Source organism: Pomacea canaliculata, linkage group LG12 (genome assembly GCF_003073045.1).
Source record: "Pomacea canaliculata isolate SZHN2017 linkage group LG12, ASM307304v1, whole genome shotgun sequence".
Classification (NCBI taxonomy): domain Eukaryota; kingdom Metazoa; phylum Mollusca; class Gastropoda; order Architaenioglossa; family Ampullariidae; genus Pomacea; species Pomacea canaliculata.
This window is the reverse complement of record NC_037601.1, coordinates 10873642-10888833: the sequence shown is the minus strand read 5'-3', so window position 1 is coordinate 10888833 and position 15192 is coordinate 10873642. Positions and strand designations below refer to the sequence as shown.

The 15192-nt window shown below is 38.8% G+C and overlaps 1 protein-coding gene and 1 long non-coding RNA gene across 2 annotated transcripts; one reads left to right on the top strand and one right to left on the bottom strand.

Annotated features, from left to right (window-relative positions):
* Positions 1 to 2023: 2023 nt before the first annotated feature.
* On the top strand, positions 2024 to 4367 carry LOC112576589. The gene is made up of 2 exons (XR_003101873.1): positions 2024 to 2252; positions 3268 to 4367. It is a non-coding gene; the product is annotated as an uncharacterized LOC112576589 (long non-coding RNA).
* On the bottom strand, positions 3880 to 15182 carry LOC112576581 (bactericidal permeability-increasing protein-like). The gene is made up of 15 exons (XM_025259146.1): positions 14996 to 15182; positions 14055 to 14642; positions 13492 to 13591; positions 10581 to 10715; positions 10390 to 10463; positions 9786 to 10004; positions 8516 to 8610; positions 8240 to 8416; positions 7924 to 7998; positions 7394 to 7561; positions 6682 to 6749; positions 6111 to 6153; positions 5771 to 5834; positions 5182 to 5258; positions 3880 to 4748 (listed from the first exon to the last, which is right to left on the bottom strand). Exons 2-15 carry the CDS (start codon positions 14164 to 14166, stop codon positions 4701 to 4703), a joined length of 1455 nt encoding a protein of 484 aa, XP_025114931.1. The 5' UTR covers positions 14167 to 14642; positions 14996 to 15182; the 3' UTR covers positions 3880 to 4700.
* Positions 15183 to 15192: the final 10 nt, after the last annotated feature.

Here is a 15192-nt window from a genome sequence, read left to right as displayed (position 1 = left end):
GAAAGGTAACCAGGTGCCTCAGTTTATCGCTGATACAAGAGAGGCTGGCGCTTCCAGAAGTCGACGACTGCTGAAAACTGTGACAGTCACTCAAAAATTGATGGGATACAAGTGTCTTATTGGCAAATTTAGGCAAGTTCTTATATTCGACGGAGATAACCTAACACCCTCCCCACATACACACTTTTGTACATGGTGAATAGGTGTTGTCACGGGTGTAAACTGATTTCTATTTGCGTCGTTCGTAAAGCACGCAAACCCAGGTGGAGTACCGTCTGTCCGTCATGAGTGAGAGTGAAAATTTTTAATGTTTAAAATTAATAATAACATGAAACGAGAACAAGAAAATTAAAGTTAAAAATTCAACTGCCTTTTTGTTGTCTCATCCTTCTCTTCTACTTTCTCGTTCTCTCTTTCTTATTATCATTATTCAATGGAGAACACAGCGGCTCTAACCCTGACATCAAGCTATGTGGTCAACCCTAGGTCGGGAGAGAAGGAATATCACTTGTAACCACCCCGCGTGCGGACGGTAAAAGGTTCTGCCTCTGGAAAGAAGAGCGAAGCTGTTACGTCCCTCAAATTAGCAAGTAAAATAATGCAAAATACTCCTGTCTTCCATCCATCAGTTTCCCGAGGGGTTTTTCTGATGTTGCTCTTTAGACAATAAATTCGTGTACCTGTCGCCGAAAGAACCCTGCATTAGCATTCTTTTGTATCCTCGTCTCCTGACCGGACATGACACACAGAGCAAATACTGAATAAGAAAGGGTTTCCTGCCTGGAATTAATAATTTATGAGTGATGTGACAGAATGTGTACAACCTGTCACCATTTATCTCTCGCGCGCATTGTTTGTGGGGTTTAAGAGTGGGAGGAGTCTATGGTATTATTTGTGCCTTAATTTTCATTCCTAACATATATATATAATAATTGTCCGCTTTGCCGTGAAAATGAAGTTTTCGCTGTGACTTATGTTTCTTGTACAATTAATCACCATCGTTGTCGTCGTCGTTGTCGCCTCTGCCACCGCCGCCGCCACCACCACCACAGATTATTATTATTCAATTAAAATGCCATAACTTGTCGTCTTGCCTATAACAATTCTAGTCTTACAACTATCTAGTGCAGTATATATATGCACCTGAAATAAATTGTTTATAGGTTGAGAAGACATTCAAATTTCAAACGATGACAAAATTAACAGTTGAACCCAATTATGTTCTGGTAAACGAACAGTGTGGTCAGTGGGTGAAAACATGACACTTTATGTACCCCAGACACACGAAATCAAAATATACTTTTCCGCAAAGCCCCTTTAAAAGTTACCATCTGTGAGAAAACCCTAATGGAAACGCTAGCAGTTCAAGTTGTTCTGAATCAACATCCGGCTTTATGAATCATCCAGTCAGGTTAAAAAAAAATGTTTTTTTAATGTCTCCAATTTCTACGCAGTATCTAGAGTAAACAAAAAGTTGTGATTATAGAGATAATGCCTGCTAGACCGGCGTTCTTGTTCCTGGTGGCCTGATCCAATCAAAAGTGTTTTTATCCAAAGTCCTGTCGGCAGTGTGATGAGGATCAAACAACACGTTTAGCCATTGTCTCTCCAAAGGATGAGCTACAATCGGACTTGATCTGATGCTCACCCACCACCTGTTGGTGCAACTTATCTTGTAGAGGTGTGGTGGCTTGCGCGCCTTGTTGATCCACAGAACAATGTCGGTGGAGCCTTGTGCTCCTGGCAGGTCCAATCAAGCCAGACAGGTCTGTCAGGGGAGAGGCCAGACTAAAATGTTTCACCCTGGCCCTCCAGGTTGGTGGTTTTGCTTTGGGGTCACAACCCACTCATGTAAAAACAAAAGCTGTTACAGAAACTGCAACAATACCACAACAAGGGCCTGGTCGGGAAAATTCCTCTCTAGAAGAGCTCATGACTCATGCTGGTGAAAGCCTTAGGGAAGCCACCTTGCCGACTCATCTTTTGACCAAAGCAAACTTGGAAAAGAACAGTAGAGAGCGAGGCAAAGGACATCGGAACCCCATGGGCCCAACTGAAGGGGGCTGCCCAAAGCCGGGTCCGTTGGCGAGGTGTTGTTGCGGCCCTATGCTCCTCGAGGAGTAACAATGACTAAACTAACCGATGCTCACCGGCGACAAACATCGCACATCTTATGTGTCTATATACACACTGCTGGCGGCAACTTAACTGTTTGATGTCTCTATCTCAGTGGTGTAGCTAAAGTAGGGCAGGTATGCCAGTTTTATGTAATTACTTTTGTTGTCCTTTGTTGACCTGCGCACGTCGCTCACCTTTCATTGTTTGAGACAGACAGACCGACCGACCGACCGACCGACAGACAGACTTAAAAAGTTACATTTATGTTTTAACTGAATATACGTAGAATATTTTGAATGTTTGCACAGCATCTAATTCACACACCACACGGATTCAAATTTCAGCCTTATAAGCCTAAAATCTTTGGGCATCGTGCTTTGTAGTAGCAGAAATATTGTTTTGCTTATTAGAAATATATTTTTATTCTCTAATTTAATTATTTCACACGTGTCATTATTTATTTATTTTTTTTATTATTTTTTTTTTTACAATCCACACACTTTTGTTTTGAAGTATAGATCGAGTTGTCGCGTAAAAGGGAGCATACATATATATTGTGGTATACCTGCCGACCCTGCTTAATTAAGTACAAGTGTTTCTGTCCTCTGCTTTAATTTCTTTGAAGTCACTTAAATCTGCCTTTCTCGAAACTTTTCTTTCTTTCTACATCCCAACCAGAAAACTCTGCTCTTCGTCTGACCAGCGCAGTTCTGTCACCTAAACAGTAACTATGATCCCAGTATCTTTATGTGGTGCACTAAAGAGCTCTTGGAAACCGGCTTGTCTACTAAAATGTGAAATGCACACAGTTTTAATTAGCCTTGATTAGTTTTCTTGAAATTTTATTTCTCAAGAGCAGCGTCAGAAATCGGCAGTGCGTAACATTCTAACATAGAGAAAGTACAAAGATAACAAATAACAAGACTGACACATGTGATGGAGTCGTTAGAGAGCATCGGGAGCGGCTGCCTTCACAGGAAAGGCTGGTTTTAAAGTTTTAATGTTAGCGAATTCAAACAGCATCACTTTACAAAATAAATTGGATAAGTGAACGCCTTTATGTACTGATTTGTTGTCCATTTCACTATCACTAGTCACCTCACAGGTGTATATAGTCACCTGACCTGGGTTTTTGTGTTTTGCCCGCAGAGCTTAGAAAATTGAGACCGGCCCGCAACACCTGGATTAATCTACTATGACTGTGTCCTGCACAATAGTCTGAATTGAGTCGATGGATTTTGCTTCACCAAAAACCCTATAGGTACAGTACTGTCTGTGGAGCCATTTAGATGACTTCAAAATTCCGTATTTATGGATCCAGGAGCGGCATTTCTGGTAGTTGTGTGTGTTTTGTTGCACTAAATAAATTAAAAAGGAATGTAAGGAAGGTGCTTTCGCTTTTAGTATGTTAAACTGGTATTAAAAGCACATCTTTTTCTGTTTATTAATGCATTAGCTAACTCTTCTTCATTACTGTTACCTCTGCATCGTCCCCATATAGCTCATCTTTCCATTCCTTCATGGGCCACTTATATTCACCTAGTCTTTCTCCTATAAGCTCTGATTGAGCGTGATTCTGCGCTATTACGTTGTTGTTGCTGTTGTTAAATACTTCAATTAATAGGACGATGTCACTACAATGATGCGCAAACCTACCAGGTGTACATGTATACCTAAAGTAAGACAAAGTCAGAATGTAGGAATAATGACAAGAAAACAGGTCAGTAAGCACCACTAGTGGCCAGTAGCAAATAGCCCAGGTCAGAGTCTACTTTGTTTATTTGTCTCAAATAAGAAAAATATAATGAATACAGAAAATCTTGTAAGACTTCAATCAAAAAAATTGTCCATATATCTAGTTTACAGTGTGTGTGTGTGTATATACATAATTCTCTTCTTTCTGCTAACGGGCTGTGAGCCTTATCGTGTCCTAAGAAAAAAACATGTAAAAATGATGTATAATCAATACACTGGAACTGCTGACTCTTCATAAATCTTTAAGAAGCTTCTCGTTTGTGGACAAGTGATAACAAGTGGAGCAATATGATTCCCATCAGCCTGACTACACATGCTATTTGATTGTACACGCAGATGTTTGTGCTTAAAGCTGCTTAGTAACAGCATCCAACCTACAGCATTGGAGGAAATGAACTCAGTAAGAATACCAGTATTAGTTACAATCACTACATGTTAGGATATTACACAATCTTTCATTTAACAACAAACATCAGTCATGAGGACCAGACTAATTAAATTTCCATACCTCATGAAGCCTTTTCCCTGTATGATAACACTTTGCTTACAATTACTCAGGGTGTTCATGGAGTACACTTCACTCAGCTTCTGGAAACTTCAGCTTACTTTCTAGATTACACATACAAGTATGCACGCACGCACACACACAAGTATTTTTTTAAAATCTTGAAGCTATCGTAACAGTAAATTATTCGACTATTATTTTGCAGGATGCCAATTTTGCTAATAATCATTAACAGTCTGTCAACAGTACACAAAGTGATAAAAAATACCTCAATTACAACTTATTTCAAGAAAAGCAAGCTTTTGTAGATGTTCTAAATGCTTCATCTTCTGGCAATGTACTGCACATCAGTTGCAACCAAAAGTGTATCCTGCAACAAATGATGTCTTTATTAACCAGTCTGCCCAAAGGAACTCAAAATCTTTAATTTCTACATCCCTTCCTCATAAATATAAATGAATTTTGTTACACAGAAATTTCTACATTATTTTAGTTTGTTTTCAAAAGACTATTTTACCATTTCACCCAATTTCACTAGATGTGAGATTGTGTCTACCTGTCTTGAGCATTTACAGATTGACAACTTCAACCCCATCACTTAATAAAGTAATGACTACTGAGCAGAATTGACAGATGTGGCTCTCTTTCATCAATGGTTCAATATTGTGTTAATTTGTTGTGTTAGAATTGTCACATCTGAACTATAAGTATGAGTGTTTGCAGTAATACTGATTATACTATTAATATGTTTATTTGCAGCTCAGAACAATCCAGCCTTATTTTTCAGCATCAGTGATACCTACTTGTATGATTTCAAGCTCAGAATTGACAAACTTGATATTGTCAACTGTAGGGAGGGGGAAACCTCTACTGCCCACCTCTGAAAAAAAAAAAACAGCAGACAAAAAAAATGTTTAAACAATTAGCGAAACATGTTTTATTTTCTTGACTTCGGCGTATGAGTGGAAACGCATAAAGTTTTACAAAAATATATACATTTGTGTATCAACAGGAAAAAGCTGGTGGCATGCAAGCACACAAAACTATGCAGCTTTTACCTGTCACCTATAAATAAACAATAAAAATAATACTCATCATTTTCATCATCATCATCATCATCATCATCATCATCATTGACATAAAACTATACACAAAAAATAGTGGCTTCTGAAAGGTTTATAACATTTTGTGTTGTGCAATGATTTCTGGAACTTTTTTAACAAGAGTCTGCTGTTGATAGGGACAGTTTCAAATTAATGTCAGTAGTTTTCAGTGGTATTCAATATCAAACAAGTATTGCATTATATATGTCTATATTCTAAGGATTGAGGGCTTGGCATTAAGCAACGTAATGAGTAGATCTCAGCAAAGCCTGGAGTTTCATGTGCTCACCATTTAACTTTGGCACAATGAACAGGTCCATCATTGTATCCACCATGAAATTGATCACCTTGTCCTATTGCACACAAAGATATAAAAATTATACTTTGTCAAGATTTTTATGAAGTGTCCTTGGATTTCATAGAAAGCAAATAACTGTAATGTATGCATAATAATGTAATAGTAAAGCTATTTCATTACTGAAACGCTTAGAGATTAGAGACATGTAAAAACTTGGAATTATGTTGTAGAAAATATTGGGGGAAAATAGATCAAATTGCATATCAGAAGTAACAAATTTTGAATAAAATTACATGTAATAAAAATTTTAGAGGGGAGAGAAGCATCTTACATTCAAAGGCCCAATAGCAGATGCCTGGACACTGACAATGGTCCTGCAGAACAAGATCTGCATATTACAAAATGATTAAATTGATGTTCTATTATTTTAAGAATGACTTTTTTTTAGAGGTTAAAGTGATTGTACAGTTTAAATTCAGTCGCTTTCAATGGTATATGTACACAATATCAAACTGGGACATTTCATTGTGTTTAAAAGCTGCACATTGTCTGAACATTGTTGGCAATATTGAGTTAATAATAATTAAGTCTCACACTTTCTTTATATTCTTCCCATTGATTTTTCTTGTTGCACTTCAATAAAATAAAAATTATTTATCTAAGATACAGTCACAGTCAACACAATTATATGCAACTTTTTCAGTACAAACTATTAGCTAGACAGAAAAAAATGAATATCTTCATTCCTTGGGGTGGGGGGGGGGGAATTTAATAACCTGTCAGAACAAAATATATAATATAATAGAAAACAGACCTAGAGAAACTGTTCAATTATTTCAAGTGACCAGAAGGCCTTAAAAAAATTATTCATCATATCTCAATCATTTGGAAACAGAGTATACCTCGTGCCAAAGATTTTTCCCATTAACTTTTCATTGCTTAATGAAGCACTGAAGTTCATGCTGGCAGACTGTTGACAAAGGGAAAAAGTAATTCAGCAACATGTTTTTGGATTTAAATAATAATAATAATGCAGAACACAAATAGTAGTTCCATATCCCTGCCTGGTAGGAAAGCTCATGGCACTTTATAATAATGAAAAAAACTCTGTAATCCAGGCTACAAGTGCTCCTATCCGCACCATGATACACATAGATGTATACATATAGATCATATAGATGCAAATCAATTTTTTTTTTTGCTGCTCATAGGATAGAATGCCTCTTTGAAAAATGTGATAATGTGTTCACAAATCATAGGAAAGGAAGCAGTGCAAATCAATGGGTTTTTTTACACAAGTTCAACTGATCACCATCCTTCATGTACTACTGATCCATTTGGTTACATATATTGTTTTAGTCTGGTGCTTTATGAAATGTCAAAACACAGCTATAATCTTCTGCAAAAAGGATACCACCATGGAAGACAAATTATTTTTGATACAAGAAAATTTAACTCTTAGGTTTTACAACAAGCTGTAGCTTGGCTATGAGAGAGAACAGTGTTGTATCAGGGTAGGCATATACTCTCTGCATGTATACATTGAAAATCAGTAGTGTCCTTTGCTTTACTCTCAATGCCCTCTTAATGCAATTAAAGTAAAGCATTACTTACCACATTGAGGGTGAGTAAATAAGCTATTTGTCCACAAGGTGTGTGGGCATAGAAGTCAATGTTCCCCATAAAGCTAGCACCCAGTGAGCCTGGTCTCATCTTGACAACTGGCATCTCAGATGAGCTCATGCGCAGTTCCACTTGGCTGTTGGGGTACTTCTTAGCAATCTGCAGTTTAGTGTAACAGTACAATTACAGCCATATACATGCTTTACAAATGCTATGTGTTTTAGGCACACTAAGTGGCTTAGTAAACCTGTATGGCTGAAATATTACATGGTTAGTCAATCTACAAGTATTAGTATTCAGAACCTTTCCATTCTGAAAGCAGCATAAATGAAACAATTATGAATACTGTCAGCTATTTATCCCTTTATTTTTACTTTAGAAAATTTTTAACTATCATTAAATAATATTGCATTTTCAGCCTGTTTGAAAATCCTAAATAGGGACAGCATAAAACCCACCCTTCTCGCACCATTCAACATTGGAAGCAGCTTGTCAAATACAAACAGTGAGAAAACACTTACAGCTGGAAACAGCGTGCCTATACAGATGTGTCCAGGGCAGGTGGTATTCAAGACACTCTCATTCCCGGATTTAAACTAAATCAGCAAACAAATACCTAATTTCAGTTAAAAAAATTGTCCATCGCATCACTTTAGCAGTTTGCATATACTGTGCACTTCATCACTGGTAACTGGTTTCAATTTGTACTACATTACAAATTACTGACATAGAGCATTATGTGCACTACTTCTTCTTTACTTTAGATACGCCATTCTTATTTAAATTCTAATTTAGATGTTTTTACTGACATGTCATCATCTCCCAGATGCAACTCACATCTTGGCTTGTAAGATTGTAGCGCAGAAATCCATTGCTCTGTGCAGCATATGCTAAAGACTGAGGCAGATACTCAGAAATCCACAAGTATGCCATTTTGCTGCTGTCTCCTGAAGATGGGATCGGCTGTGGGGAGAAGGGTGGTGAACTTGGGTTAGCTGCCCATGTAATCTCTCCCTGGAAAATGTAAAATATTATTGTCTTCATACACGCACAAAAACCGCTTGATTCTCAACCACCACCAACCCACACACACACCACTGTACTACAGCTGACCTTGTGGTACGTCTGTAGATAAAGTGAAGTGAAGGATGGGGGCAAAATTAGGCGATAGTCCAGAAGAAACCGATTTCCCAACAGAGGTATGACCACTGCAACACAATAATCAGCATCTCAGAATCCCTTTATTACTATATTTTATACCATTTTCTCTTCGGCATAAAACTTGTCCATACAGTTAAAACATCATGGGTGAGAATGCTTTTGATTTCTAAAAGCAGGTGGGTTACATTTTCTATTTATAATAAAGAAGAATTCAGAGATATCTATCTGTGTTAAATCAAGTAATTAAGTTAAATATGCATATATTTTGTGACAGGAACTTCCAATATTTTACCATTGTATGACTCGATAAAGTACTTGTATCTCCCATAGAAATCTTATGAGCCTTTGCCAAAACACGCTTCTGTCACCAGTGGAGTATGGGACAGATAAAGGGTGGTACGGTTTGGTATTGACGACCAAAACATAAGATTATGCTGTTTTTGTTGAAGGTATTGCATGCATGCTGTTACGGGTAAACGTAAGATGGTTCTTCTTGTTGTTCCATATTTAATATGAGCGACGAAGCACCATGCGTTGTCAATTGCTCGTCTCGAGTCCTTAATCTACGGTGCCAACCTCTCCAAGAAACTGGGTCTTTGCAGTCGAAAATAAACGAACAAAAGAACTTTATACAACTGCGTCCACTTGTATTCACACTGGCACATAGGCGACCCACGCTGAGTACACGATCAACAACACACGCTCTGACCACAGCGACACACGCTGGCTTTTAACGGCGACACACGCCGCACACAACAAACTATATGCGGCGACACACCCGCCCGCAATAGCTGCAGTGACTCTTTACTGTCTCACTCCACACTACTCTGACTGACATTACAATTGAGACTGCGACTACACCTCTCCTCCTGCTCACATTCGCTCAGGACTTACACTGTACAAAAGTTATCTAGAAGCATCCAGCATCTTCTCGTCACGCATGCGCTCTCTCACACCAAACATTCCAGATACCAAGACTTGCATCAGTCACACTCACTCACGCTCTTGCTAGAATGGTGTAGGCTGGTCTAGTCAAAGCTATTACCGGCAGTCCTCTTCCTTGTCATCATCTTTGAGTTCACGTATTACTCATCTAAGCATTAGCTTCACTTGCAGTAAAGGCTTTTTCGTCGAAATGCCCATTTTCAAGAAACACGTTTTAGCAAATGCTCGTATAATATATATATTCTGCTAAAGACTCTATGAAAGCTTTTTAACCAACCTTTCAGCTTCTGCATTTGACTTTCTGCATTTATATTGACTATGTTTGTGACTGCATTGCACAACTTTCCAGGAATGATTTCTCTCACTTTTTTCTCTACGATTCCCTTAAACAAATTGAGAATAACAGAAAGTTCTCCATGAATGCTGATGGAAACACCACCGATACTGCTCTGACATCCTGCAGCACTGGTAGAGGGCCTGCCATTTGCATCTTGGCCTGGTAAACAATTAAAAAAAATCAATGCCTTTGGTCTGACAAAAACAAACAAACAAAAAAAATCTTCACCTTATAATTTTTAATCTTGTCGACGATAGCAGATACTCTATCACAGTGTAACTTACTACCATTTTACGCTCTCGTATAAAATAATTTATCACAAGAATAATTTCTGACGACATATACCAACATCGATGAGATAGTGACAATGGTATCATCAATAATGAGAACTCACACGTTGTATCACCGTCAATAATGACAACCCACACTACCTACCAACATCAGAAATGACAGGTCAGTTCTGCGCAAACAGAGACGCTGGTGGTGATAGTCTCATGAGATGGCCCAAAGCAAACTCTAACACTCGATAATGAAGATAACGTACCAATGTTGATGGTGATGCCAAAGTTGATGCCAGATAACGTCACATCCACAGTCCCTGATGTGGAAATCTTAACCCTAGGAAAAAAACATATTGCTCCTAAGTTAATTAAATGTTGTCATTTCATGGAGAGTTTGACAAGGTCAAGCGCCAAATTCATGTTGAAAAGTTGAATATGTTAATTATTTACAAACCAGCCCTTCTTGTACTTGACTCTCCAGCCCGCGTGTAGACTGAGGCCAGCATTTGAAGCTGACCATGTCAGGCCATTGCCGGGACCGAGAGTGATGGTGCTGCTAGGTGCCCGTATGTCTGGCAATATTCGGATCCTGAAAATCGAAACACAAATTTAACACGATGTAATTAATAAAGTTTAACTTTTTAAGCACCACCAGAATACATCTTAAAATAAGTATACTTCTTGTCTGTGTGGAAAATCTCTCCATATAGCAGAGAATGTATTTGTTCTTCTAATTGTTCTTTTTGGCACATTTTACAGTTACAGCTACATATTTATATTTTTCTACGTGTACTTTTTTAACTTTTTTATCAGTGATATCTACTGTATAATGTTCTTTTACCAATCAAATTTTCTTCAATGGTTGTTTTCTTTGAGTATTTAACAACTCGCTTAGGTTAATTGCACCAGTACTGTGTGTAGGTAATGATCTATGTTAAGCATATTCGTGACAGTCTAGTTGGTCTTTGGATGTGTTCTGATAATGCAAAAACATGTTCGGTGTGGTGATGGACTTTGTTTATTCACAGTAACAAAGCCACACACCAAGCATCTGCTTCTCAGCCATCTACACTATTTATAATTCATAATTGGGAATGCGCTAATTTTAACTTAATTAAAACTGTTAGGAAGATTGCAAATGTCTTTACTGGGCTGTCTTTACAAAAGTGAGCAACAAGAGACGATTAAACTGATGTGTCCTATCAAGATGAAAGACTATATCGAGAAGATTAAAATAATACTTCTCTTTACTATATCAACTGTTTTATTTATGTATATATAAACTTATCGAGAAAATGAGAGAAAATGTGTTGTTTTTGACTGATTACTTGCAAATGAATTTTCTGTTGTTGTTGTTGTCGTCGTCGTCGTCGTCGTCGTCGTCGTCGCTTGGGTACGTTCTTGTGTGACCATTTGAAGTGTATTCACGCCAAAGGTGGTACAGAACAACCTACATGAGGACACGGCCACATATCATGAGGTCCACAAGTAATTAAAGGGGGTGGGGTGGTCTTCCTCTTGTCGGCGCTGGTTAATTGTTGATTGCATGAAGGATGCTGGGTGCATGTGGTCTTCCAGTGGCATCACTTGCTGTATGTGTGTTTGTAGGGTAGGGAAATGTAGGGAAGTTAAGTAAGAGAAAGAATTGCAACGACACTTCTCGGCACGATGTCTGCGTGAACAGAGTACAGTGTTCCCTCGTTTATCGCGGGGGATAGGTACTATGATCAGCCGCGATAAACGAATTTCCGCGAAGTAGGGACATACATGCAATAATAATATATACATGTAAAACAATATCATGTGAGTGTAAAGTAATATAGCAATCATGGTATTAATACAGTACAATAACAAATTAGTGTAAAAAAATTATAACTGTACTCAGCGAAACCCAAAAAACTGATGCGAACTGGCTGCGAGATGGGAGATAACAATCATGGCTCGTCGCTTACGCATAGCAATGGATTTCTGTTACACAATTCTTTCTTTCTACAAAATAACCATGGTATTTTAATAGAAATACTAATACAGCTTCATTTTTCGTCTTTTTCCTGTAGAAATATCTATGGTATTTTGTAAAATGATAATTCCCAGCGCGGAAATATCGATCGATACTTCACTCAAAAAAACAAACAAACAAACAAAAACAAAACCGCGAAGTAGTGAAACCGCGATATATGAACCGCGAAGTAGCGAGGGAACACTGTACTAGGTCCATAGTCGATAGGTCTTCAAAGTCAAGGGGCTTTTCTTCAAAACCAAGAGTTGAGTCATAGGGCAAAGACACCGGAGAAAGTCAGAACGCTGAGTTATAAAACCTTGACGCAAGGACACAGTCAGTGACAATTAACGGACTGTCAGCTTCATCGTGAAACTCCAAGGATCACCTGACTAGAACTTGGGCTACCTGTGAGAAGTTCGATGCAAGGCCGGCAGAGAAGAGAATGTAGGTGTATTCACCCACGCTCCAAAACACCGGAGTCGGGAAGATCACGTTGCATGAATGTGGTTTTCGTTTGGCGGCTGTACGTGGCATCAGGGACTTGTATTATACACGTCTGTGGGGGCATTGTTCATCTCGACCCGCAAAATTGAGTGCTGTATAACAGTGTAGTCGGGTGAGCCAGCAGCCGTCGAAGAAGCCACGTGCTATCCCTGAACAGGAAAAACGCTCAGTATCCCTGTCGCCGGGAGAGCAATCGTTGCTCTCTGACGTGGCTAGCTGCCTTCATCCTCTTCCTGATGTTGCAATTCATAGCTGTTATTTGGAAGCTGTTTCGATGTTTTTCGTTTCTTTCCTCGATCAAAGAGATGTAGGTTGTCATTCTTGACCCAAGCTAGGTCATTTCTTTTTCCCCTGCCTTCCTGGCACTTCTTTTGGGCTGTTGAAAGTAGAACATCCTTATTTACAGCGAGGGTGTCTAGATCTCAGTCACAGTGTTTAGGGCGGCGAATTTATCTTCACCTTAGGTCTTGAAAATTTCTGAAACATTTGTGTCCTGTAGCTTTTCCATGTCTAAGTAATTTTTTTGGGATGGGTGGGTGAATGGTTGAGTGGCACTTCGCTTTCAGCTTCACATTGAGGCTGGTGATGACAAGGCTATGTGTGACGCCTGGGTACGTGCTTGGCCTTGTTGATGCTGAATTTGAAGCGCTTTGGCAATAGGAAGAAGTCAGTTTGGTTGTTTGCCAAACGATTTCACAAATGCCAAGTTGCTGTCCAAGTTTTCAACTACAGAATTCATTGATCCTAGGCAATGTGAAAGTATAAATTTAACGTGTTTGTCAGGATTGGTTGGTCGTCATCATAAGGTGACTTAAACATATCATAGTTAATACGTGTAATTGCTGTAATTGTCTCTTACTCATAAAGAGAATATTCAATATCACCAGAACTGCCAGACTGATCAGGGATGTTTGTCCTTGGAAGCTCAGCCACCAGGGTCACCAAAGCATTTTCGTTTACTGTAAATAAAAAAATAAGCGTACTAAAGTATAGTTTTAAAGAAGAATGTTCAGCTTGGGTCGGCGCATAATAACAGTCATGTTGTCTTGCCAGTATGCTTGTAATTTTAAAAATTACAAGCATACTGGCAAGACAACATGAGTGCGGTATCACTCAGAGACTCAGTCACTACGACAGTTATGCATGCATGAGAGTCTGGCACGATAACATCTAGTAGCCACCTCAACATGTACAGAATGGCTCGCCTCCTATAACACCCTCGGGCTACTTTGAAATGTATTATAAACATGCACAGCTCAACATGTATAATAAACATGCTCCGCTCAGCATGTAAACTTTCTCCGCGGTAAAAACGTAATAAAATGAGCTTCATTAATGACCAGAAACTCCTCATTTTACTGCAAGGATGCAGCATGGTGGTGGTGTTGGAAATAGGGGAACCTGATTAGCACAGTCACTTACCGTAATCCAGGCCGCGTTTGGTAATTCTTGCTTGAAATCCAGGCTCAGGTGCCGTCTGAACGGACGACAGCATGTAATAGCTTAAAAAAATTAGGTACTTCGGCTGTAACATGGTGAGCAAATTACTTGTGCTGCAAGCTGGTGCTTATAAGCGTCTGCGAGTGTTGACTAAAATCTTCCGTGTGTGTGGTTTGTATCACGAGTTATCTGGGAAAACCACGGGGTATTTAATATTAGATTCTACTTCCGCGTCCAAACGCTCATGAGAGGGAGTGGGTTACACCTCCACTGGCTCACCCTCTCTCCATGAAGAACAGTTCAAGGTCCTGCGTCAATGTTTCTACTTAATTAAGCGAGATAATACTTTACAGCAAGCATTGTATTTTGTTTCCGTTCGAGTTTATGGGTGTTGGTTCACTTTGCCGCGCTGGTATGGTGTGCGGACGTTTCACGTACAATGGGAGGTTAACTTAATATCTGCTTTGGTTCCAGTAACACATTTTTCGCTGTCACCATCCTTATTGAACGCAGTAATTGTTGATCTGGGTCTCGATGTTTCTTTTGTGGCGAATATCCATAGTCCTCTCTCTGTTAAAAAAAAAATCAAAACGTTGTTGTACGTGAAACGCCAGTCAGCAGGCGGGTGTGCACATATATAATTATATACTGCTGACCATAAGATCTTTTGTGGTATGCTTGAGAAAAAATCGACTGTTAATTCCTGAATAAATTCACATTCACTACAAAATCTCAGTGTAATGATACAGTCGTTTGCCTTTCAATTTTTGCGGGCAGTTCACTATGTTTTGCATGTTCACACTTAATCTGATTTTGTCTGTAGGTAGTATTTTGTGTTCTGTAAAATCACATTTACAATAATTAACTATATAAACTTCCCTTTTTCACACACACACACACCCGAAACACAGAGAGAAACGTACAGAGCAACTGCATGACGAAGCCGATCATGACAACGCGCAACTTCAGCGATTTATTCGTTTTTTCTTCTTGGGATCCACTAATACACGAATAGATTTAAAGTATCTTCTTCTGCTTTACCACCAGCATCACACCTAAAACACAACAAAAACAGAGGGGCGGAGAAGCAAAATGACAAGGAAAAAGCTGTCGAAAGCTC

Coding starts and splice junctions, on each gene's coding strand:
- LOC112576581 (XM_025259146.1), bottom strand. CDS start 14,166: ATGTTACAGCCGAAGTACCTAATTTTTTTAAGCTATTACATGCTGTCG. Junction 8,417..8,515: donor ATCTACAGACGTACCACAAG/GTCAGCTGTAGT, acceptor TACATTTTCCAG/GGAGAGATTACATGGGCAGC. Junction 4,749..5,181: donor CTGAGCTTGAAATCATACAA/GTAGGTATCACT, acceptor CATTTGTTGCAG/GATACACTTTTGGTTGCAAC.